The 26,920-nt window shown below is 41.8% G+C and overlaps 1 protein-coding gene across 2 annotated transcripts in view; it reads left to right on the top strand.

The window, feature by feature from the left end:
* cpt1ab (carnitine palmitoyltransferase 1Ab (liver)) overlaps window positions 1–26,920 on the top strand; it is an 82,498-nt gene that overhangs the window by 27,769 nt on the left and 27,809 nt on the right. For both annotated transcript variants that reach the window (XM_064930631.1, XM_064930630.1), the window contains exons 2-7: window positions 1,440–1,604; window positions 5,435–5,577; window positions 13,521–13,692; window positions 17,744–17,845; window positions 18,698–18,835; window positions 19,112–19,189. In XM_064930631.1, the coding sequence (XP_064786703.1) occupies window positions 1,464–1,604; window positions 5,435–5,577; window positions 13,521–13,692; window positions 17,744–17,845; window positions 18,698–18,835; window positions 19,112–19,189 (774 nt within the window). In that variant the 5' untranslated portion in view covers window positions 1,440–1,463. The remainder of the gene's footprint in view (window positions 1–1,439; window positions 1,605–5,434; window positions 5,578–13,520; window positions 13,693–17,743; window positions 17,846–18,697; window positions 18,836–19,111; window positions 19,190–26,920) is intronic.

Genomic DNA, 26,920 nt, shown 5'->3' with positions numbered 1-26,920 from the left:
ACAACCCGTCAATGTTTAGTCCAATAAGCATAGCCTACCTCTATTCAGTGGGAGGCTTATTTCTCTGGAATAGGTCCTATTGGTTTACATATTGGAATTTGGCTGACTGTTGAAGAATTTCCCCATTTGATTTCTATGAAATAGGGAAAGAAGCCAAGTGTGAATGTTTCTGCACTGCTGATGCACTTAGAATGGTCTGGATAGTTTGATAGTCCAGACTCGTCAAGCTCAGTGTTTTCCTGAGAGAAGAGCTGAGTTGTGTTCATTAGGCTCCAAGAGGAAGAAAACTGGGACTATCTGTACTTGTCCAATACAAAACACTCCTTTTCGTTTTCGTTGCAAAACTTTTAAATAGTTTTCTGTTGCATGACTTAATGAACAGGACCCTGTAGATTTTTATTTTCTGTTATTTCCCACCCCTGGTTGCAGATCACTGTAGAACCAATTATCATTAGCTGATGGCATGAAATGCATATGGGTTATGAATGTGTTATGAAGTCTTTATCTAGGTACCTTTTACTTTTAAATAACGTTTTACAGTATTTTTTAAATCAATTTGAAATTAAACTGCACTTGTCTTTACGCTAAGCTAGCTACAAGTAAAGAGATGAGACTGACCTTGAGACGATCTTTCCCTGACCATGTCCTGACCTCAGTAACAAAGGTCCCCCTTGTAAAAAACCCTGGCTCCAGGTCATCTACAAGTCTCTGCTAGGTAAAGCCCCGCCTTATCTCAGCTCACTGGTCACCATAGCAGCACCCACCCGTAGCACGCGCTCCAGCAGGTATATATCACTGGTCACCCCCAAAGCCAATTCTTCCTTTGGCCGCCTCTCCTTCCAGTTCTCTGGTGCCAATGACTGGAACGAACTGCAAAAATCTCTGAAGCTGGAGACTCTTACCTCCCTCACTAGCTTTAAGCACCAGCTGTCAGAGCAGCTCACAGATCACTGCACCTGTATATAGCCCATCTGTAAATCTCCCATCCAATCTACCTCATCCCCATACTGTATTTATTTATTTATCTTGCTCCTTTGCACCCCAGTATCTCTACTTGCACATTCGTCTTCTGCACATCCTACCATTCCAGTGTTGAATTACTATATTGTAATTACTTAGCCACCATGGCCTATTTATTGCCTTACCTCCCTTATCTTACCTCATTTGCACATGCTGTTTATAGATTTTTCTGTATTATTGATTGTATGTTTGTTTATTCCATGTGTAACTCTGTGTTGTTGTATGTGTCGAACTGCTTTGCTTTATTTTGGCCAGGTCCCAGTTGTAAATGAGAACTTGTTCTCAACTAGCCTACCTGGTTAAATAACGGTGAAATAAAAATAAAATAAATAAAAGAGGTCTTCTAACCTCAATGGTACTTCCAGGTTAAATAAAAGGGAAAAATAATGTGTCATGTCCCCTCCTCCCTCTCTCCTCAGTGACCCTGTACAGCAGCAGTCACCATGGCAGAAGCTCACCAGGCCGTGGCCTTTCAGTTCACTGTCGGGCCTGATGGCATTGACATGCAGCTGTGCCATGAGGCCCTGCGTCAGATATACCTCTCAGGCAAGCACTCCTGGAAGAAGAGGTTCATACGCTTCAAGGTGAGAGTGCGCAATTAACTAATTAGCCAATTCAGGCTAATCAGGGCTCAAGACTAACTTTTTCCCCAGGTGAGGAATGCCACAAACATTTTCTCAAAACTTTTGTCACTCCGTCACGTGATAAGAGAACATTTGTAATAATCGTAAGTCATTACAGTGCTACTGAGTTTGTGTGATTCTATAAAAATAAAATAAAATTGTTTCATCAAATATGTCCAAGCAGGAATACATGAAACAATATATTTTGATGTGCAACCTAAACCAGATTGTCATGAATTGTGGGTTGACAATTAGTATTTTGTTGGTATCTTTTACTCTCAAAATAGGGCCCATGAATTTATGAGATATTTTGTAGATAGATAGATAGATAGATGGATAGATAGATATATTCAGTCGAGATTGATATATTTTTTGTGTATTAATATCACAAAGGCTAATTTGAGGCTAATTCACCATCTGAGGAAGTGGAAACTTAAAACACATGAGCTAGATCCCTAAATATAATATTCTGCTGGTTAGCAATGTAATTGATTCATTTAACAGTAAATTTAAGGTCCTAAAAAAACTTGGCAGCACACTACCCAATGATGTCTATATACAGTGCCTTGTGAAAGTATTCGGCCCCCTTGAACTTTGCGACTTTTTGCCACATTTCAGGCTTCAAACATAAATAATAAAACTGTATTTTTTTGTGAAGAATCAACAACAAGTGGGACACAATCATGAAGTGGAACGACATTTATTGGATATTTCAAACTTTTTTAACAAATCAAAAACTGAAAAATTGGGCGTGCAAAATTATTCAGCCCCCTTAAGTTAATACTTTGTAGCGCCACCTTTTGCTGCGATTACAGCTGTAAGTCGCTTGGGGTATGTCTCTATCAGTTTTGCACATCGAGAAACTGAATTTTTTTCCCATTCCTCCTTGCAAAACAGCTCGAGCTCAGTGAGATTGGATTGAGAGCATTTGTGAACAGCAGTTTTCAGTTCTTTCCACAGACTCTCGATTGGATTCAGGTCTGGACTTTGACTTGGCCATTCTAACACCTGGATATGTTTATTTTTGAACCATTCCATTGTAGATTTTGCTTTATGTTTTGGATCATTGTCTTGTTGGAAGACAAATCTCTGTCCCAGTCTCAGGTCTTTTGCAGACTCCATCAGGTTTTCTTCCAGAATGGTCCTGTATTTGGCTCCATCCATCTTCCCATCAATTTTAACCATCTTCCCTGTCCCTGCTGAAGAAAAGCAGGCCCAAACCATGATGCTGCCACCACCATGTTTGACAGTGGGTATGGTGTGTTCAGGGTGATGAGCTGTGTTGCTTTTACGCCAAACATAACATTTTGCATTGTTGCCAAAAAGTTCAATATTGGTTTCATCTGACCAGAGCACCTTCTTCCACATGTTTGGTGTGTCTCCCAGGTGGCTTGTGGCAAACTTTAAACAACACTTTTTATGGATATCTTTAAGAAATGTCTTTCTTCTTGCCACTCTTCCATAAAGGCCAGATTTGTGCAATATACGACTGATTGTTGTCCTATGGACAGAGTCTCCCACCTCAGCTGTAGATCTCTGCAGTTCATCCAGAGTGATCATGGGCCTCTTGGCTTCATCTCTGATCAGTCTTCTCCTTGTATGAGCTGAAAGTTTAGAGGGACGGCCAGGTCTTGGTAGATTTGCAGTGGTCTGATACTCCTTCCATTTCAATATTATCGCTTGCACAGTGCTCCTTGGGATGTTTAAAGCTTAGGAAATCTTTTTGTATCCAAATCCGGCTTTAAACTTCTTCACAACAGTATCTCGGACCTGCCTGGTGTGTTCCTTGTTCTACATGATGCTCTCTGCGCTTTTAACGGACCTCTGAGACTATCACAGTGCAGGTGCATTTATACGGAGACTTGATTACACACAGGTGGATTGTATTTATCATCATTAGTCATTTAGGTCAACATTGGATCATTCAGAGATCCTCACTGAACTTCTGGAGAGAGTTTGCTGCACTGAAAGTAAAGGGGCTGAATAATTTTGCACGCCCAATTTTTCAGTTTTTGATTTGTTAAAAAAGTTTGAAATATCCAATAAATGTCGTTCCACTTCATGATTGTGTCCCACTTGTTGTTGATTCTTCACAAAAAAATACAGTTTTATATCTTTATGTTTGAAGCCTGAAATGTGGCAAAAGGTTGCAAAGTTCAAGGGGGCCGAATACTTTCGCAAGGCACTGTAGGCCTATGCAATCACCACGAATGGCAGATGCGCGCTTCTGCATTCCGTATACAGTATATCAATGCCATATGCTACCACTTCGGTAAAAAATGGTTCTATAACACTCAATATTGAGAGATGAGAAGAAAATGGAATCTATGGGAACTTTGTTATTTGATACTTGAATAACTTAAAAATATATATATTCATCTATAGTATAAAAATGTGATATCTGTGTACATATTGACCTTGAGTTTCTACTGGATAGACCATGTGGTTTAAGAGAAAATACACTAATTACTGAAAAAAGCATCTAATCAACAATGGCATTATTTGAAATTAACTCTGCAACTCTTCCAACTATTGACTTTTTTCACAACTGCCACAAGTTTGGTCCTTGTGAAGATGCTGGAGGAAACAGTTACAAAAGTATCTATATCCACAGTAAAATGAGTCCTATATCGACATAACCTTATAGGCAGCTCAGCAAGGAAGAAGCCACTGCTCCAAAACCGCCATAAAAAAGCCAGACTACAGTTTGCAACTGCACATAGGGACAAAGATCATACTTTTTGGAGAAATGTCCTCTGGTCTGATTAAACAAATATAGAACTGTTTGGCCATAATGACCATCGTTATGTTTGGAGGAAAAAGGGGGGGCTTGCAAGCCGAAGAACACCATCCCAACCGTGAAGCACGGGGCTGGCAGCATCATGTTGTGGGGATGCTTTGCTGCAGGAGAGACTGGTGCACTTCACAAAATAGATGGCTTCATGAGGTAGGAAAATTATGTGGATATATTGAAGCAACATCTCAAGCCATCAGTCAGGAAGTTAAATCTTGGTCGCAGATGGGTCTTCCAAATGGACAATGACTCCAAACATACTTCCAACGTTGTGGCAAAATGGCTTAAGGACAACAAAGTCAAGGTATTGGATTGGCCATCACAATGCCTTGACTTCAATACTATAGAAAATTTGTGGGCAGAAATGAAAAAGCGTGTGCGAGCAAGGAGGCCTACAAACCAGACTCAGTTACACCAGCTCTGTCAGGAGGAATGGGCCAAAATTCACCCAACTTATTGTGGGAAGCTTGTGGAAGGCTACCTGAAATGTTTGACCCAAGTTAAGCAATTAAAGGCAATGCTTCCAAATCCTAATTAAGTGTATGTAAACTTCTAAACCACTGAGAATGTGACGAAATAAATAAAATCTGAAATAAATAATTCTCTCTACTATTATTCAGACATTTCACATTCTTAAAATAAGGTGGTGATCCTTACTGAACTAAGACAGGGAATTTCTAGTGGGATTAAATGTCAGGAATTGTGAAAAACTGTATTTGTTTTTGGGTAAGGTGTATGTAAACTTCTGACTTCAACGCTATGTTGCCCATTTTTACTTGATTCGAGATCTGTTTGCCAAACCTCATGCCAACAACAACCATAGTTGACTACATATAGCACAAACAGATCTGGGACCAGGCTTCTTTTAACCAGGATATGCTTATACAGTAGTTCCCTTCGGCCCCAATGTAAATGTGATTTTATGCCAATGAAATGCTCTTTGTTCTCCCCTACCCTACCGCCCTTTTAATCCTGCCTATATTCCTTCCCTCCATAGAACGGGGTCATGACAGGCGTGTACCCAGGCAGCCCGTCTGGGTTTTTGGTGGTGGTGGTGAGTTACTTGTCGGGCACTAAATATGCCCAACTTGACCCCTCCCTGGGACTCATCACCAAACTGGGCACCCACATACCCATCAGGTAATGGTAGTAGTAGGGCACTACCATCTAATAATAACCCTGTCCATCATCCAAATCACTGTGTCTGTTTTCAAGGACAGATGGCTCTGCCTAACACTTTCTCAACCACCCCAGCTGTCAAAACTGGGTGAAATGATGTTGTTACAACCGGAAACTAGTTCAAATGACGTTATTATGATGTAATTTCAACCATTTTTTGCCTGCTGGGACTATGAACTCTATGAACCACCTATGTGTTATTATTCATTATGTATACATGAATAAATATGTTTATTAATTTTTATGCACTGTTCAAGAAACATTAGTATCACTGCAACCAGGTGAACGGGGTTCCTTACTAATTAGTGATTTTAATTCATCAATCAAGTACAAGGGAGGAGCGAAAATACCCGCAGACACTCGGCCTTCCATGGAATGAGTTTGACACGTGATGTACAGTAACTGTGTTACAAGCAGTAGAGTTAAACCAGAGAGGGAGGTCACTCAGGCCTCCCTCCACCTGCTCTTCATGACATTACCTAAACTTACATGGATTAACAGACCCATTAATTCTGGAATGGTTCTCTGGAAAGCTTTGGAATGGGTTGGAAGTCGTTTCCGACCAACCCTGGTTCTGAAGAGTTATTTGGAGTGCAGGTTTTTACATTTGAATCCAGCATTATGGCTCTGATGGCTCAGTTGGTTGAAACATGGTGCATATCAAATCAAATCAAATCAAATCAAATTTATTTATATAGCCCTTCGTACATCAGCTGATATCTCAAAGTGCTGTACAGAAACCCAGCCTAAAACCCCAAACAGCAAGCAATGCAGGTGTAGAAGCACGGTGGCTAGGAAAAACTCCCTAGAAAAGCCAAAACCTAGGAAGAAACCTAGAGAGGAACCAGGCTATGTGGGGTGGCCAGTCCTCTTCTGGCTGTGCCGGGTAGAGATTATAACAGAACATGGCCAAGATGTTCAAATGTTCATAAATGACCAGCATGGTCGAATAATAATAAGGCAGAACAGTTGAAACTGGAGCAGCAGCACGGCCAGGTGGACTGGGGACAGCAAGGAGTCATCATGTCAAGTAGTCCTGGGGCATGGTCCTAGGGCTCAGGTCAGTTGAAACTGGAGCAGCAGCACGGCCAGGTGGACTGGGGACAGCAAGGAGTCATCATGTCAGGTAGTCCTGGGGCATGGTCCTAGGGCTCAGGTCCTCCGAGAGAGAGAAGGAGAGAATTAGAGAACGCACACTTAGATTCACACAGGACACCGAATTGGACAGGAGAAGTACTCCAGATATAACAAACTGACCCCAGCCCCCGACACATAAACTACTGCAGCATAAATACTGGAGGCTGAGACAGGAGGGGTCAGGAGACACTGTGGCCCCACCCGAGGACACCCCCGGACAGGGCCAAACAGGAAGGATATAACCCCACCCACTTTGCCAAAGCACAGCCCCCACACCACTGGAGGGATATCTTCAACCACCAACTTACCATCCTGAGACAAAGCTGAGTATAGCCCGCAAAGATCTCCGCCACGGCACAACCCAAGGGGGCGCCAACCCAGACAGGATGACCACATCAGTGAATCAACCCACTCAGGTGACGCACCCCCTCCAGGGACGGCATGAGAGAGCCCCAGCAAGCCAGTGACTCAGCCCCTGTAACAGGGTTAGAGGCAGAGAATCCCAGTGGAAAGAGGGGAACCGGCCAGGCAGAGACAGCAAGGGTGGTTCGTTGCTCCAGAGCCTTTCCGTTCACCTTCCCACTCCTGGGCCAGACTACACTCAATCATATGACCCACTGAAGAGATGAGTCTTCAGTAAAGACTTAAAGGTTGAGACCGAGTTTGCGTCTCTGACATGGGTAGGCAGACCGTTCCATAAAAATGGAGCTCTATAGGAGAAAGCCCTGCCTCCAGCTGTTTGCTTAGAAATTCTAGGGACAATTAGGAGGCCTGCGTCTTGTGACCGTAGCGTACGTGTAGGTATGTACGGCAGGACCAAATCAGAGAGATAGGTAGGAGCAAGCCCATGCAATGCTTTGTAGGTTAGCAGTAAAACCTTGAAATCAGCCCTTGCTTTGACAGGAAGCCAGTGTAGGGAGGCTAGCACTGGAGTAATATGATCAAATTTTTGGTTCTAGTCAGGATTCTAGCAGCCGTATTTAGCACTAACTGAAGTTTATTTAGTGCTTTATCCGGGTAGCCGGAAAGTAGAGCATTGCAGTAGTCCAACCTAGAAGCGACAAAAGCATGGATTAATTTTTCTGCATCATTTTTGGACAGAAAGTTTCTGATTTTTGCAATGTTACGTAGATGGAAAAAAGCTGTCCTTGAAATGGTCTTGATATGTTCTTCAAAAGAGAGATCAGGGTCCAGAGTAACGCCGAGGTCCTTCACAGTTTTATTTGAGATGACTGTACAACCATTAAGATTAATTGTCAGATTCAACAGAAGATCTCTTTGTTTCTTGGGACCTAGAACAAGCATCTCTGTTTTATCCGAGTTTAAAAGTAGAAAGTTTGCTGCCATCCACTTCCTTATGTCTGAAACACATGCTTCTAGCGAGGGCAATTTTGGGGCTTCACCATGTTTCATTGAAATGTACAGCTGTGTATCATCCGCATAGCAGTGAAAGTTAACATTATGTTTTCGAATAACATCCCCAAGAGGTAAAATATATAGTGAAAACAACAGCGGTCCTTAAACGGAACCTTGAGGAACACCGAAATTTACGGTTGATTTGTCAGAGGACAAACCATCCACAGAGACAAACTGATATCTTTCCGACAGATAAGATCTAAACCAGGCCAGAACTTGTCCGTGTAGACCAATTTGGGTTTCCAATCTCTCCAAAAGAATGTGGTGATCGATGGTATCAAAAGCAGCACTAAGGTCTAGGAGCACGAGGACAGATGCAGAGCCTCGGTCCGATGCCATTAAAATGTCATTTACCACCTTCACAAGTGCCGTCTCAGTGCTATGATGGGGTCTAAAACCAGACTGAAGCATTTCATATACATTGTTTGTCTTCAGGAATGCAGTGAGTTGCTGAGCAACAGCCTTTTCTAAGATTTTTGAGAGGAATGGAAGATTCGATATAGGCCGATAGTTTTTTATATTTTCTGGGTCAAGGTTTGGCTTTTTCAAGAGAGGCTTTATTACTGCCACTTTTAGTGAGTTTGGTACACATCCGGTGGATAGAGAGCCGTTTATTATGTTCAACATAGGAGGGCCAAGCACAGGAAGCAGCTCTTTCAGTAGTTTAGTTGGAATAGGGTCCAGTAAGCAGCTTGAAGGTTTAGAGGCCATGATTATTTTCATCATTGTGTCAAGAGATATAGTACTAAAACACTTGAGCGTCTCTCTTGATCCTAGGTCCACGCAGAGTTGTGCAGACTCAGGACAACTGAGCTTTGAAGGAATACGCAGATTTAAAGAGGAGTCTGTAATTTGCTTTCTAATAATCATAATTTTTTCCTCAAAGAAGTTCATGAATTTATCACTGCTAAAGTGAAAGTCATCCTCTCTTGGGGAATGCTGCTTTTTAGTTAGCTTTGCGACCGTATCAAAAAGGAATTTTGGATTGTTCTTATTGTCCTCAATTAAGTTAGAAAAATAGGATGATCGAGCAGCAGTAAGGGCTCTTCGGTACTGCACGGTACTGTCTTTCCAAGCTAGACGGAAGACTTCCAGTTTGGTGTGGCGCCATTTCCGTTCCAATTTTCTGGAAGCTTGCTTCAGAGCTCGGGTATTTTCTGTGTACCAGGGAGCTAGTTTCTTATGAGAAATGTTTTTAGTTTTTAGGGGTGCAACTGCATCTAGGGTATTGCGCAAGGTTAAATTGAGTTCCTCAGTTAGGTGGTTAACTGATTTTTGTCCTCTGGTGTCATTGGGTAGACAGAGGGAATCTGGAAGGACATCAAGGAATCTTTGTGTTGTCTGTGAATTTATAGCACGACTTTTGATGTTCCTTGGTTGGGGTCTGAGCAGATTATTTGTTGCAATTGCAAACGTAATAAAATGGTGGTCCGATAGTCCTGGATTATGAGGAAAAACATTAAGATCCACAACATTTATTCCATGGGACAAAACTAGGTCCAGCGTATGACTGTGACAGTGAGTGGGTCCAGAGACATGTTGGACAAAACCCACTGAGTCGATGATGGCTCCGAAAGCCTTTTGGAGTGGGTCTGTGGACTTTTCCATGTGAATATTAAAGTCACCAAAGATTAGAATATTATCTGCTATGACTACAAGGTCCGATAGGAATTCAGGGAACTCAGTGAGGAACGCTGTATATGACCCAGGAGGCCTGTAAACAGTAGCTATAAAAAGTGATTGAGTAGGCTGCATAGATTTCATGACTAGAAGCTCAAAAGACGAAAACGTCATTTTTTTTTTTTTGTAAATTGAAATTTGCTATCGTAAATGTTAGCAACACCTCCGCCTTTGCGGGATGCACGGGGATATGGTCACTAGTGTAGCCAGGAGGTGAGGCCTCATTTAACACAGTAAATTCATCAGGCTTAAGCCATGTTTCAGTCAGGCCAATCACATCAAGATTATGATCAGTGATTAGTTCATTGACTATAATTGCCTTTGAAGTAAGGGATCTAACATTAAGTAGCCCTATTTTGAGATGTGAGGTATCATGATCTCTTTCAATAATGACAGGAATGGAGGTGGTCTTTATCCTAGTGAGATTGCTAAGGCGAACACCGCCATGTTTAGTTTTGCGCAACCTAGGTCGAGGCACAGACACGGTCTCAATGGTGATAGCTGAGCTGACTACACTGACTATGCTAGTGGCAGACTCCACTATGCTGGCAGGCTGGCTAACAGCCTGCTGCCTGGCCTGCACCCTATTTCATTGTGGAGCTAGAGGAGTTAGAGCCCTGTCTATGTTGGTAGATAAGATGAGAGCACCCCTCCAGCTTGGATGGAGTCCGTCACTCCTCAGCAGGTCAGGCTTGGTCCTGTTTGTGGGTGAGTCCCAAAAAGAGGGCCAATTATCTACAAATTCTAACTTTTCGGAGGGGCAGAAAACAGTTTTCAACCAGCGATTGAGTTGTGAGACTCTGCTGTAGAGCTCATCACTCCCCCTTTTAATCCTGCCTATATTCCTTCCCTCCATAACTGGGAGGGGGCCAGAGACAATTACTCGATGCCGACACATCTTTCTAGCTGATTTACACGCAGAAGCTATGTTGCGCTTGGTGATCTCTGACTGTTTCATCCTAACATCGTTGGTGCCGACGTGGATAACAATATCTCTATACTCTCTACACTCGCCAGTTTTAGCTTTAGCCAGCACCATCTTCAGATTAGCCTTAACGTCGGTAGCCCTGCCCCCGGTAAACAGTGTATGATCGCTGGATGATTCGTTTTAAGTCTAATACTGCGGGTAATGGAGTCGCCAATGACTAGAGTTTTCAATTTGTCAGAGCTAATGGTGGGAAGCTTCGGCGTCTCAGACCCCGTAACGGGAGGAGTATAGACCAGAGAAGGCTCGGCCTCTGACTCCGATCGCTACTTAATGGGGAAAACCGGTTGAAAGTTTCTGTCGGCTGAATGAGCGACACCGGTTGAGCGTTCCTACAGCATTTCCTTCCAGAAACCATGAGAAAGTTGTCCGGCTGCGGGGACTGTGCCAGGGGATTTATACTACTATCTGTACTTGCTGGTGGCACAGACGCTGTTTCATCCTTTCCTACACTGAAATTACCCTTGCCTAACGATTGCGTCTGAAGCCGGGCTTGTAGCACAGCTATCCTCGCCGTAAGGCGAGTACAGCGACTGCAATTAGAAGGCATCATGTTAATGTTACTACTTAGCTTCGGGTGTTGGAGGTCCTGACGAATCGTGTCCAGATAAAGCGTCCGGAGTGAAAAAGTTGTGGGTGGAAAAAAAAATATATATATGTGTGTGTGTATAACAACAGTAATTAAAAAGTAAAAACCGTAAAATTGTCAGGTAGCAAAATAGGTTGGCAACAAAACGCACAGCAACTCGAAAACAGGTCTGGAAGTTGTGACCGGAAGTGTAGAACACTAGATTTGTGTGTTTGATTCCCACATGGTCCACACACTGAATATATTCTAACACACACACACAATTTAACAAATTCATTCATCATCAAGAGACATGTGTGTTAGTCAGTGCTGAGCTAGCCAAAACGCTCTCTAGGAGTAGTGTTGGGGACCATTGTGTCAGAGAGATATTCACCTGTCTAACCATTTTCACAACCAAGAGTGCATGTACTCACCCAGTTCCCATGTTGGTGACATCTCCCTCATGTCAGAGTTGAGTCCAGTGGTCCAAAAATATTGTAAAACCCCCGATATGGTTCACCTATAGATCTGACATCCATAGTCACACACTGAACATTTATTCCTTCAGGCCCTAATATTTGTGTTTGCATAACATTGTGCTCGTGTTGTCACAGTACAGTACAGTATCACAATACTCGATTTTCCATGACAAAAAAATAAAACAAGAAGCAGATTTAACTATGGTCCTTTTGAAAACCTGTTTTATACCAAATATTTTGTGCTATAGCTTAGAAAGTAAACAAATACATTTGGGTGACAGCATAAGACTGTTAGTTTTCAACATTAGGACTGTTTTACTTCAATCCGCTTCATTTTTTGTTTCCTTGCCGTGATATAACTTTCGTGATACTCAGTGTCATCTATTTTGACAACATTACATTATGCATTTTTTTCAACACTTGCATGTATGTGTCTTGCTGTTCTTGTTCTGATCAATAGTATAATAAATTATCTATAAGATGCTTAGCCTCCTTAAAGATAGGCCTACAGGGCAGTATTGAGATAAGGTATACATAGCGCAAGCTTTTGTTGAGACAAAATTCCATTTACAAATTGTCTTGTTATAATGCATATAAAACAATTCACACTGTACATGGGCCCATGGTGCGCCCATTGTGATAGATTCCTTGGAAATATTATGTTACCTGGCTTAGCGGTGATTGGTATTTTGATTGATTTCAGTGAATTTCATTTTATTGTGTATAACCCACCGCCTATTGTAAAACTTTAAAGGATTTAGCAGGTAATCTAGATATTCTGTGTGCCAAAATCTCCTTCCAACTCCTTATCAACAACAGTTACCCCATGAAACACCTAGTTGTTATAGGAAAGCAAGATCTCAAGCCTAATTTATTCCCCTACAGATAAAATCTATCATCTTCATCAATCATATTATTGAAATTAGATTTTCACTCTGGCCAGATTTGAAACATGGTAATTTTTAGGCGGTTTCATAGCCTAAATATTGCCTGATGTTGTCATGTCTGCAGGTGCATGTTTATTTTGACCATCAATTAGACTATTCACTTAGCAATGCCCTCCAACCAATGGATGTTAAGGGTTCCACACTCAGGGCTCCATGACCCCTCCTCTTTAATCCCTGTGTCCTTGTCACGTGCAGAGGACAATTTATCACATGCATTTGTGCTTTGATATTTGACCTTCTCTCTTTCTCTATTTTTCTCTCTCTATTTCTCTTTCTGTCTTTTACTCTCTTTCTCTCTCTCTTTCTCTAGTGGGTATGTAAGGTTGTGTTCATTAGAATTCATGTAACAAAAATGAATATTTCTTATTGAACAACTCTTATTGGAGTGCCTCCCTGTTTCACTATGTTTCTGACCCTTTCCTTCCGTTTCATGCCAACTGAACACGGATACTGGTTGTACAGAACCAGTATCCATGTCAGGCAGCTTCTGACCCTGTCTCAATTCAATATAATTCAATTCAAAGGCTTTATTGTTATGGAAAATGTTAGCACATATATTGCAAAAGAAAGCTTATAGAAACATTAAATCTTTGTTGACGGAAATACATAATAAGAAACATATAATACTCAATGAACAATAGTGATTAACAGGACAACACTGTAATGATGTCTCTCTCTCTCTACCTGTGCAGTCCGTACATGTCGGAGGACAGCCAGCGGGTGGTGGGTGGGGTGCTGGTGAGCACAGGCCTGTGGGTCACCATCATCTTCATCATGAGGAATGCCCTCAAGTGCCTGCTGTCGTGGCACGGCTGGATGTACAACCGCCACGGATCTGTCTCCTGGGGCACTCGACTCTGGATAGTGAGTTACAGTTACTATGTCATCAATGCACACATGGGCCCTCTGGAACTGTTGTTTGTCTGAAATGTTCAGAACTATACTAGGCACATAATTGTTACTTGTTGAGGTGTTTCATCACAAATAGTCTAGTTACGTTTGAGTCAGGTGTAGGTACCTTAGATATCAAATAAATGCCTTCACTATGTTCCATTTTAACCCATCTAGGCCTAAGCTTTGATTCTCTGTGCAGTAAACCTTTGTTAAAATGTTGACATTCCTTCTAAGTCTTACTTGTTTTGTTTCTTGAGAACTAGGAAGGTTTGCTGTTAGAATAGATCACATCAAGAACCCAACTAGCTTCTGCTTTTAAAAAAAATATGTATTTTCATTTTACCCACTTTTTTGATCGTCTCATCGCTGCAACTCCCCAACGTGCTCAGGAGAGGCGAAGATTGAGTCACGCGTCCGCATTACCGCGCTTCTTAACACCAGCCCGGTGTTAAACCGGAAGCCAGCTGTACCAATGTGGCAGAAGAAACACTGTTCAACTCACGACCGAGGTCAGCTTGCAGGCTGCCAACCTGCCACAAAGAGTCGCTAGAGCGCGATGAGCCAAGTAAAGGCCTCCCCTAACCCGGACGATGCTGGGCCAATTGTGCGCCGCCCAATGGGACTCCCGGCTACAGGCGGTACTGACACAGCCTGGGATCAAACCTGGGACTGTAGTGGCGCCTCAAGTACTGCGATGAAGTGCAGTAGACCGCTGCGCCACTCGGGAGGCCGCTTTGCCACTTTTTAACCTCATACTAGTTATCTCGAGCACCATAAGTTTCTACATACAGCACTTGTCAAAATGTTTGACACACCTATTCATTCAAATGTTTTTCTTTATTTGTTACTATTTTCTACATTATGGAATAATAGTGAAGACATCAACACAATGAAATAACACATATGGAATCATGTAATAACAAAAAAGGGGTTAAACAAATCAACATTGATTTTATATTTGAGATGCTTCAAAGTAGCCACCCTTTGCCACAGGATGACAGCTTTGCACACTCTTGTCATTCTCTCAACCAGCTTCATGAGGTAGTCACCTGGAATGCATTTCAATTAACAGGTGTGGCTTGTTAACAGTTAATTTGTGGAATTTATTTCCTTCTTAATGTGTTTGTGCCACTACTAAAGGACAACAGTAAGAAGAAGAGACTTGCTTCAAAAATCAAATCAAATCAAATTTTATTTGTCACATACACATGGTTAGCAGATGTTAATGCGAGTGTAGCGAAATGCTTGTGCTTCTAGTTCCGACAATGCAGTAATAACCAACAAGTAATCTAACTAACAATTCCTAATCTACTGTCTTATACACAGTGTAAGGGGATAAAGAATATGTACATAAGGATATATGAATGAGTGATGGTACAGAGCAGCATAGGCAAGATACAGTAGATGGTATCGAGTACAGTATATACATGTGAGATGAGTATGTAAACAAAGTGGCATAGTTAAAGTGGCTAGTGATACATGTATTACATAAGGATGCAGTTGATGATATAGAGTACAGTATATAGGTATGCATATGCGAAGAATAATGTAGGGTAAGTAACATTATATAAGGTAGCATTGTTTAAAGTGGCTAGTGATATATTTACAACATTTCCCATCAATTCCCATTATTAAAGGGGCTGGAGTTGAGTCAGTGTCAGTGTGTAGGCAGCAGCCCCTCAATGTTAGTGGTGGCTGTTTAACAGTCTGATGGCCTTGAGATAGAAGCTGTTTTTCAGTCTCTCGGTCCCAGCTTTGATGCACCTGTACTGACCTCGCCTTCTGGATGATAGCGGGGTGAACAGGCAGTGGCTCGGGTGGTAGATGTCCTTGATGATCTTTATGGCCTTCCTGTAACATCGGGTGGTGTAGGTGTCCTGGAGGGCAGGTAGTTTGCCCCCGATGATGCGTTGTGCAGACCTCACTACCCTCTGGAGAGCCTTACGGTTGAGGGCGGAGCAGTTGCCGTACCAGGCGGTGATACAGCCCGCCAGGATGCTCTCGATTGTGCCTCTGTAGAAGTTTGTGAGTGCTTTTGGTGACAAGCCGAATTTCTTCAGCCTCCTGAGGTTGAAGAGGCGCTGCTGCGCCTTCTTCACGATGCTGTCTGTGTGAGTGGACCAATTCAGTTTGTCTGTGATGTGTATGCCGAGGAACTTAAAACTTGCTACTCTCTCCACTACTGTTCCATCGATGTGGATAGGGGGGTGTTCCCTCTGCTGTTTCCTGAAGTCCACAATCATCTCCTTAGTTTTGTTGACGTTGAGTGTGAGGTTATTTTCCTGACACCACACTCCGAGGGCCCTCACCTCCTCCCTGTAGGCCGTCTCGTCGTTGTTGGTAATCAAGCCTACCACTGTTGTGTCGTCCGCAAACTTGATGATTGAGTTGGAGGCGTGCGTGGCCACGCAGTCGTGGGTGAACAGGGAGTACAGGAGAGGGCTCAGAACGCACCCTTGTGGGGCCCCAGTGTTGAGGATCAGCGGGGAGGAGATGTTGTTACCTACCCTCACCACCTGGGGCGGCCCGTCAGGAAGTCCAGTACCCAGTTGCACAGGGCGGGGTCGAGACCCAGGGTCTCGAGCTTGATGACGAGCTTGGAGGGTACTATGGTGTTGAATGCCGAGCTGTAGTTGATGAACAGCATTCTCACATAGGTATTCCTCTTGTCCAGATGGGTTAGGGCAGTGTGCAGTGTGCAGTGTGGTTCTTGGGCCAAGAAACATGAGCAATGGATATTAGAACGGTGGAAATCAGTCCTTTGGTCTGATGAGTCCAAATTTTAGATTTTTGGTTCCAACCGCAGTGTTTTTGTGAGATGCAGAGTAGGTGAACAGATGATCTCCGCATGTGTAGTTCCCAGCGTGAAGCATGGAGGAGGTGTAATGGTGTGGGGATGCTTTGCTGGTGACATTGTCTGTGATTTATTTTGAATTAAGGCACACTTAACCAGCATGGCTACCACAGCATTCTGCAGCGATACGCCATCCCATCTGGTTTGCGCTTAGTGGAACTATCATTTGTTTTTCAGCAGGACAATGACCCAAAACACACCTACAGGCTGTGTAAGGGCTATTTGACCAAGAAGGAGAGTGATGGAGTGCTGCATCAGATGACGTGGCCTCCACAATCACTCGACCTCAACCCAATTGAGATGGTTTGGGATGAGTTGGACCACAGAGTGAAGGAAAAGCAGCCAACAAGACTGTTGGAAAATCGTTCCAGGTGAAGCTGGTTGAGAGAATGCCAAGAGTGTGTAAACCTGTCATCAAGGCAAAGGGTGGCTACTTTAAAGAATATAAAATATAAAATATTTTATTGGTAACTACATGATTCTATATGTGTTATTTCATAGTTTTGATGTCTTCACTATTATTCTACAATGTAGAAAATTGCAAAAATAAGGAAAAACCCTTGAATGAGAAGGTGTGTCCAACCTTTTGACATGTACTGTATGAATATGAGCTTAAAAAGTGGTGAAGTGCCCCTTTAATTGCTAGCGTGTCTTCACACACTTCTGAGTATGAATCATGTCATTTCTATGCTGTCCAAACACACCGCTGCGTATTAGTCATGCCTTTTAACCTTTGTTTCCTTCTCCTGTAGCTAGATGTGTTCTAACGTGCATTGGTCTCAACAGTCTAACAACACATGCCAAGAGATGAATTGTAAAGTTTTCTGCTAGAGCAGTAGTAAAGAGTAGATCCATAATTTAAAAAAAACACTTGATTTGCTATAAAACTAAAAGTGATGAGGCTGGAGGAACGTAACCAGTCTCAAATTCATTAGTATAACCTTTGAATTCATTAGTATATAGCCTTTCATCATTATTTATTGATAAAAATTGCTGTAAAGATCACAAATTATGCCTATAAAACCACTCTTTTCTTGTAGATTGTTCTCATGAACTTTGCCTTACATATGGTATCCAGGTTGTGAGGTAAATCAGAAAGGCTAATTTTACTCTTTACCCCTCCACTCCTTTCACTCCTCCCCTCTTCTACTCTGCTGTCGTTCACAGTTATTTGTCAAGTTGTTCTCTGGCAGGAAGCCAATGCTGTACAGCTTCCAGAGTTCGCTGCCACGGCTGCCCGTCCCCCCGGTCAAGGACACCTGCAGGAGGGTGGGTTCATCCTCTGATGACTTCATATCCTCTGATATCATGTCCTGCGACGTCATATCAGTTGCTTAGATTTTACTGGCCTCTCTGAGGACACCCCCACATTGCATTCGGAGGAGTTTCTGTTACTCTGAAGCTAAATTGATAGTCATATATTTTAGGAAATTGTTAATCACAGATTCACATAAGTGTAAGGAATTTCCATCAAGTAATCTGTAACCATAGGCTGACAACTCAGAGGACGCAATAAGACTGCTCTCTTTGCACCACAGTCAGTATGTCAATAAAGAGCCACTCTCCTTTCAAAGGATAGTTCACTCAAAAGCGATAATTTAGTATTTTCTTCATTAGTCCACTGTTAATACAATTGCTTTATTTTTGCTTGTCAGCAGTCAAGTTTTCAAGCGAGGCCGCTTTCAGTATAGAGCAAAAACTGCGTTGATGTGTTTTGCATATGATGGAAATTAGATTTTGGGATTGTATTAACAGTGGACTAATGAACAGAATACTAAAATATTCTTATGGCTTTACAAGCAAAAGCAATGATTATGGCCCGTTATGGGGATGATACTTGACACTAGGGTTAGGTTACACAAAAAGGCGATTGTGGAAAGAGGAGAGGAAAAGAGGCTTTGCATCCAGCCATCATTCCCTTCTCATCCTGGTTGAATGCATTCAGTTGTGCAACTGGCGAGGTATCCTCTTTCCCTTCCCTTTCCTGAGACCGTGTTGCCAAAGGGAGTAACTGTTCAACTGGCAACCATACCACCCTCCTCACAAAACAACAGAAAACATGAAATAATGATGTGGTTGAATTTAAACATTGTACCCTTCCATTCTCTGTGTGTCCTCCAGTACTTGGAGTCAGCTCGTCCATTGATGGATGACGAGCAGTATGTGAGGATGGAGGGGCTGGCAGGGGAATTTGAGAAGAACCTGGGCCCAAGACTACAGTGGTACCTCAAGCTCAAGTCCTGGTGGGCCTCCAACTATGTGAGTCTCTCTGTACCTCCTCCTTGATATATGGGTTATACACATTCTAATGCTGTTTAATGTAGGGTAATGATTCACTGAATAATCTATATATATATATATATAGAATGTTATTTATCCTAGGGCAGACTGTATTCATCATGACACAGGGCTTTATTTCTTTCTATACCTTTTTTTCATATATCTCTTTCGCTCTGTCTCTCTCTCTCTCGCTCTCTCACTCTTTCTCTGTCTGTCTTTGTCTCTCTCTTCATTCTCTCTCTCTCTCTTCCTCAGGTCAGTGATTGGTGGGAAGAGTACATCTACCTCCGAGGTCGTGGGCCCATCATGGTCAACAGTAACTACTACGCCATGGTAAGACATCTCTCACCTAGCAGTGGGTTGTGTGAGATTCCCTTCTAAAAGTGTTTTTAATGGTGAATTTACCCAAGAAAATGTGTCTGAATGTGCGTATGCTGTGACTCAGTATCCCAGTGCTGTAGTTGTGAGTATAGACAGACATAATGTAGTAGACACGACAGAGCTGTAGTTATTTGTATGGAGCCTTGTCCACTGTTCTATATATGTTGGGCAGGAGGTTTCACATGCTCATCACAAGGCAGTCTATGCCTTACGAAATGTAATGGATGAATGGTTTGTGCCTCTTAAGTTCCCGTCTCCAAATTGTTACCCTAAACTAACCTATTTCACAGGGCCGTGCTTATGTCCGTTCTTAGATCTGTTGTAAAACATTTTTTGTTATATTCTTTACATATTATTTTGCAATTTTTTGGTTAGTCACTTGGTATTCTCCCCAAACGTAAGCTCTGTCGCTGAGCTCGGTGACATTTCCAATTTGTTTCTTGTTTTGATTAACGTGTCCGAGGAAGAGATTAACTGATGGACTGCGGCTAGTTTAGGGTGTTTAGACGTCTGTCTCTTATTTGATTAGCATGTCTCAACTCTATTCAAGTGGCAACCATAAGCAAGATTATGTCCTGTAAGTCACCCATAAACTTTGACCCAATAACTGATCTACCACGTCTGCTTAAAGGGATTCCTCACCTAAATTACAATGTTTTGTGTTATTGTTCCTTTCACTGAATGTGATTTCATGGGCTAGGAGAGATTGGGATCCATACTCCCCAGAGTTTGTAAAGATAGCGCCACAGCCACTATTCACTAACATTAGTGTTGATGACCAAAAAACTAACAGTTCAGTAAGCATGAAAATTAAGAAACAGGGAGGGACTACCTGGATTTGTTTTGTAAAAAATGCAAATGGTCTTTTTCCTTTATTTAACCAGAGAACTCACAATGAGGTTTACATATTTTTCAAGTGAGCCCTGGCCAAGAAAGCAGCATGCATGCATATAAATACAGTGGGGCAAAAAAGTATTTAGTCAGCCACCAATTGTGCAAGTTCTCCCACTTAAAATGAGAGAGGCCTATAATTTTCATCATAGGTACACTTCAACTATGACAGACAAAATGAGAAAAAAATCCAGAAAATTACATTGTAGGATTTTTAATGAATTTATTTGTGAATTATGGTGGAAAATAAGTACTTGGTCAATAACAAAAGTTTATGTCAATACTTTGTTATATACCCTTTGTTGGAAATGACAGAGGTCAAATGTTTTCTGTAAGTCTTCACAAGGTTTTCACACACTGTTGCTGGTATTTTGGCCCATTCCTACATGCAGATCTCCTCTAGAGCAGTGATGTTTTGGGGCTGTTGCTGGGCAACACATACTTTCAACTCCCTCCAAAGATTTTCTATGGGGTTAAGATCTGGAGACTGGCTAGGCCACTCCAGGACCTTGAAATGCTTCTTACGAAGCCAGTCCTTCGTTGCCCGGGCGGTGTGTTTTCGATCATTGTCATGCTGAAAGACCCAGCCACGTTTCATCTTCAATGCCCTTGCTGATGGAAGGAGGTTTTCACTCAAAATCTCACGATACATTCATTCTTTCCTTTACACGGATCAGTCGTCCTGGTCCCTTTGCAGAAAAACAGCCCCAAAGCATGATGTTCCAACCCCATGCTTCACAGTAGGTATGGTGTTCTTTGGATGTAACTCAGCATTCTTTGTCCTCCAAACACGACGAGTTGAGTTTTTACCAAAAAGTTATATTTTGATTTCATCTGACCATATGACATTCTCCCAATCTTCTTCTGGATCATCCAAATGCTCTCAAGCAAACTTCAGACGGGCCTGGACATGTACTGGCTTAAACAGGGGGACACGTCTGGCACTGCAGGATTTGAGTCCCTGGCGGCGTAGTGTGTTACTGATGGTAGGCTTTGTTACTTTGGTCCCAGCTCTCTGCAGGTCATTCACTAGGTCCCCCTGTGTGGTTCTGGGATTTTTGCTCACCATTCTTGTGATCATTTTGACCCCACGGGGTGAGATCTTGCGTGGAGCCCCAGATCGAGGGAGATTATCAGTAGTCTTGTATGTCTTCCATTTCCTAATAATTGCTCCCACGGTTGATTTCTTCAAACCAAGCTGCTTACCTATTACAGATTCAGTCTTCCCAGCCTGGTGCAGGTCTACAATTTTGTTTCTGGTGTCCTTTGACAGCTCCTTGGTCTTGGCCATAGTGGAGTTTGGAGTGTGACTGTTTGAGGTTGTGGACACGTGTCTTTTATACTGATAACAAGTTCAAACAGGTGCCATTAATACAGGTAACGAGTGGAGGACAGAGGAGTCTCTTAAAGAAGAAGTTACAGGTCTGTGAGATCTTGCTTGTTTGTAAGTGACCAAATACTTATTTTCCACCATAATTTGCAAATAAATTAATTAAAAATCCTACAATGTGATTTTCTGGATTTTTTTTCTCATTTTGTCTGTCATAGTTGAAGTGTACCTATGATGAAAATTATAGGCCTCTCTCATTTTAAGTGGGAGAACTTGCACAATTGGTGGCTGACTAAATACTTTTTTGCCCCACTGTATATACATATATATATATAATTTATTTAACTAGGCAAGTCAGTTAAGAACAAATTCTTATTTTCAATGATGGCCTAGGAACAGTGGGTTAACTGCCTCGTTCAGGAGAAGAACGACAGATATTTACCTTGTCAGCTCGGGGAGTCGATCTTGCAACCTTTTGGTTACTAGTCCAACGCTCTATCCCTATCCTGCCTCCCATATATATATAAATATAAAACGCATATATATATAAACGCAAGATGTGAAGTGTTGGTCCCATGTTTCATGAGTTGAAATAAAAGATCCCAGAAATGTTCCATATGCACAAAAAGCTTATTTCTCTCAAATTTTGGACACAAAATTGTTTACATCCCTGTTGGTGAGCATTTCTTCTTTGCCAAGATAATCCATCCACCTGACAGGTGTGGCATATCAAGAAGCTGATTAAACATTACAAAGGTGCACCTTGTGCTGGGGACAATAAAACAAAACACTACTCTAAAATGTAGTCGAGATGGTGCTTTAATGGTAGAGAAATGAACATTAAATTCTCATGCCAATTGCACACGACATAATTTCATTTGTGTTATTTCATCGTTTTGATGTCGTCACTATTATTCTACAATGTAGAAAATAGTAAAAATAAAGAATAACCCTTGAATGAGTAGGTGTGTCCAAACTTCTGACTGGTACTGTATATAATTTTGGGGGCGAAATATTTTAATTTTTTAAAATTTTACCTTTATTTTACTAGGCAAGTCAGTTAAGAATAAATTATTATTTTCAATGATGGCCTAGGAACAGTGGGTGAACTGCCTGTTCAGGGGAAGAACGACAGACCTTGTACCTTGTCAGCTCGGGGATTTGAACTTGCAACCTTTTGGTTACTAGTCCAACGCTCTAACCACTAGGCTACCCTGCCGCCCCATAATCCCTTAACGTTGCTAAGCACTTTATGATGAGGGACTTTTTCAACATGTTTCTTCTGCACATCCTACCATTCCAGTGTTTAATTGTTATATTGTTATTACTTTGCCACCATGGCCTATTTATTTCCTTACCTCTCTTATCTTCTTTGGGGTAGGGGGCAGTATTGGGTAGCTTGAATGATAAACGTGCCCAAATTAAGCTGCCTGCTACTCAGCCGTAAAAGCTAGAATATTCATAGAATGAATAGATAGAAAACACTCTGAAGTTGAAAAACTGTTTGAATCATGTCTGTGAGTATAACGGAACTCATATGGCAGGCAAAAATCTGAGAAAAAAATCCAACCAGGAAGTGGGAAATCTGAGGTTTGTGGTTTTTCAACTCAGCCCCCATTGAAGATACAGGGTGATATTAGTTATGTTTCAATTCCCAAGGCTTCCACTAGATGTCAAAAATATTTAGAACCTGTTTTGAGGATTCTACTCCAAAGGAGGGGCTCATAAGAGCTCTTTGAGTGAGTGGTCTGGCAGAGTGCCACAGCCTCAGTCTGGCGCACTCACGTGAAAGGTAGCTACATTCCACTTAATTTGTCCAGACAAAGGAATTGTCCGGTTGGAACATTAATGAAGTTTTATGTTAAAAACATCCTAAAGATTGATTCCATACTTAGTTTGGCATGTTTCTACGGACTGTAATGGAACTTTTTGATCTTTTCGTCCAACGTTCGGCGCTACCTGAACGCGCTTTTGGATTTGTTTACTAAACGCCCAAACAAAAGAAGATATTTGGATATAGCTGATAGACATTATCGAACACATCAAACATTTAAGGTGGAACTGGGAATCCTGGGAGTGCATTCTGAGTGAGTGAATATTTAAAATGCTATTTCTGTGTAATGTTGACTACCCAATATGGCGGGTATCTTTTTGGCTGCTTTGTTGTCTAAAGGCTGTACTCAGATGATTGCATGGTTTGCTTTCGCCGTAAAGTAAAAAAAAATCTGACACAGCGGTTGCATTAAGGAGAAGTTTATCTAAAGTTCCATGTATAATAGTTGTATCTTTATCAATGTTTATTATGAGAATTTCTGTCATTTGATGTGGCTCTCTGCACAATCACCGCATGTTTTAGAACTACTGAACGTAACGCGCTAATGTAAACTCAGATTTTTTGATATAAATATGAACTTTATCAAACAAAACATACATGTATTGTGTAACATGAAGTCCTATGAGTGTCATCTGATGAAGATCATGAAAGGTTGGGGATTCATTTTATCTCTATTTCTGATTTTTGTGACTCCTCCCTTTGGCTAGGAAACATGGCTGTGTCTTTCTGTGGCTTGGTGGTGACCTTCGTGACCTTTGTGGTGCTTTCGCTGTAAATCCTTTTTGAAATCAGACACTGTGGCTGGATTAACGAGAATATTATCTTTAAAATGGTGTAAAATACTTGTATGCTTGAGGAATTTTAATAATGAGATTTGTGTTGTTTTGAATTTGTCGCCTGCACTTTCACTGGCTGTTGCGGGGGGAACCCCAGTCCTAGACAGGTTATCCTACCTCATTTGCACATGCTGTATATAGATTTTTCTACTGTATTATTGATTGTATGTTTGTTTATTCCATGTGTAACTCTGTGTTGTTGTATGTATCGAACTGCTTTGCTTTATCTTGGCCAGGTCGCAGTTGCAAATGAGAACTTGTTCTCAACTAGCATACCTGGTTAAATAAAGGTGAAATAAAATAAAGTAAAAATAAATATTTAGGTGTCTATAATTCAACAGCCAAGTTAGGCAAGATGGAAGTTTAGGAAGTAGGGCCTTGTATACAAATAGGGAGTAATGTAGATATCTACGGGTCTTTATCAAAGTCCAGCCAATATTTTTACACAGGATGCAGTGATGAGTATCAAACTGTCACCTGTAACAAAACAAAGGGCACTATGGTAGATGGCATCCAAGGTTTAAGAGTAGTAGCAGCTGCACTTTGAAAAATCATTTCACCATAATCAGGAACAGGTTAAAACGGTTGACTGAATATTCTGCTTCCTACTGCTTAGAAAAAGGCACAATCTGTTTCTGTAGAAAAAGACAACTTTAAATCTTAGTTGGTTAACCAGAGGGAGCCAAAGATCGAGACAGGAGAGAGGCAGGACACAGTAGTCACAGTGGGTAGGCCTGTTGTAGGGTTTAATGGTGCTGCATTCAGACATGTTTGAAATTGGGGTCACATTCTTATCCATTAGTACAGCGCCGGTCTAAATTAAGCAAGGGGACAGACGTCTTGTAACTGGCACAATTCACAACATACATGTTTACCAGCTACTCACACAAATGACCTAGCAAACATGAGCCCTTGGCAAGGTGGGCACGGGATATCCCACAAAAGCCCACACCAGCCCAACATGGGCTAGCCCACGCCAGCCCAACACAGGCTAGCCCACACCAAGCCTACATTAGCCCAACACGGGCCAGCCTTCAACAGCCCAACACAGAATAGGCCACACCAAGCCCACATCAGCTCAACATGGGCCATCCTACACCAGCTAGCCCATCACAGGCTAGCCTGTGCAGAAATTGTTAGATTACTTGTTAGATATTACTGTACTGTCGGAACTAGAAGCACGAGCATTTCGCTACACTCGCATTAACATCTGCTAATCATGTGTATGTGACCAATAAATTGATTTGATTTGACCAAGCCTAAACCAAGCCCAGAACAGGCTAGACCACACTATTTGAATATTTGTGGGTGTGGTTTGAGCACAGTTCATTTTGTGCAACCATTACTGAGAGTGTCGTTCCAGTTTCTCCTATGTTGTGTCATGCCTAAAACAAGATCATCCTCTACACAAGATGATCTTCTACACCGAAGTCTTTTAAAATACTTAAATAAGTCAATGTGTCATGAGTTTCTCTTGAACAACAATTGCAACAATTCCAATGATTTTACTGAATTACAGTTCATATAATGAAAGCAGTCAATTTAAATAAATTCATAGGGCCCTAATCTATGGATTATATCATGGGTGGGCATGGGAAGGCATAGGTTCTCCTACTTGGGAGCCAGGCCCACCCACTGAGGAGCTAGGCCTAGCCAATCAGAATACGTTTTTCCCCACAAAAGGGCTTTATTACAGACAGAAATACTCCTCAGTTTCATCAGCTGTCCGGTTGGCTGGGCTCTGATGTTCCCACAAGTGAAGAGGCCAGATGTGGAGGTCCTGGGCTTGCATGGTTACATGTGGTCTGTGGTTGTGTGGCTGGTTGGATGTAATGCCAAATTCTCTAAAACGCCTCGGCTCATGGTAGAGAAATTAAGGTTCAATTCTCTGGCAACAGCTCTGGTGGACATTCCTGCAGTCAGCATGCCAATTGCACACTCCCTCAAAACATCTGTGGCATTGTATTGTGTGACAAAACTGCACATTTTAGAGTGACCTGTAATTGTCCCCAGCACAAGGTGCAACCTTGTAATGATCATGCTGTTTAATCAGCTTCTTGATATGCCACACCTGTCAAGTGGATGGATTATTTTGAAGAAGGATACATTCGCAATAACAGGGATGTAAACACATTTCTGCGCACAATTTCAGAGAAATAAGCCATTTTTTAGTTCAGCTCATGAAACACGGGACTAACACTTTACATGTTGCGTTTATATTTTTTTTATATGTATGGTAGTAACAACTTGTCTTTCTGATACAATGTAACACGTTCACTTAATACCTTTAAGGCTACAAAATTATACAATTAATGCATTGAGTTAAATTGTAATAAATAAATAATAAATACATTCCTATGAAATAATACATCAAATGAATAAATTGGCATAGGGTGGGCAATACACATAGAGCCAATACCATGAGCTAATTTTGGGACCCAAATGGGCCCAATAAGGGCAGCCGATCCATAGGGTGGTGTTTTTCAGGTGAAGTAAAGGCTACCATTTGGGCCACCTTCCTTGTGGCGAATGTGAAGCCAATGAGCAAAGTCGCATCAGCCCAGGTAATATTTTAGCCTGCATTGGGCCCATATCATGCCAATGTGGGAATGTTTGCTGGGTAGTTAGTAGGAGTCTAGACTTGGGCCTTGAGTTAAGTAGCTACGTCAAACGTTTTCTGACAATTTCGAATGACTGGAACTGAGTTGATTATATTGTGTTAAATTTGATTATATTCTTTCTTTCTCTCTCTCTCTCTCTCTCTCTCTAACACCCTCTTTCTTTCTCTCTCT

The sequence above is a fragment of the Oncorhynchus masou genome, chromosome 22, assembly GCF_036934945.1.
Source record: "Oncorhynchus masou masou isolate Uvic2021 chromosome 22, UVic_Omas_1.1, whole genome shotgun sequence".
Taxonomy (NCBI): Eukaryota; Metazoa; Chordata; class Actinopteri; order Salmoniformes; family Salmonidae; genus Oncorhynchus; species Oncorhynchus masou.
The sequence above is the reverse complement of the archived record's forward strand: the minus strand, read 5'-3'. Positions and strand labels throughout refer to the sequence as shown.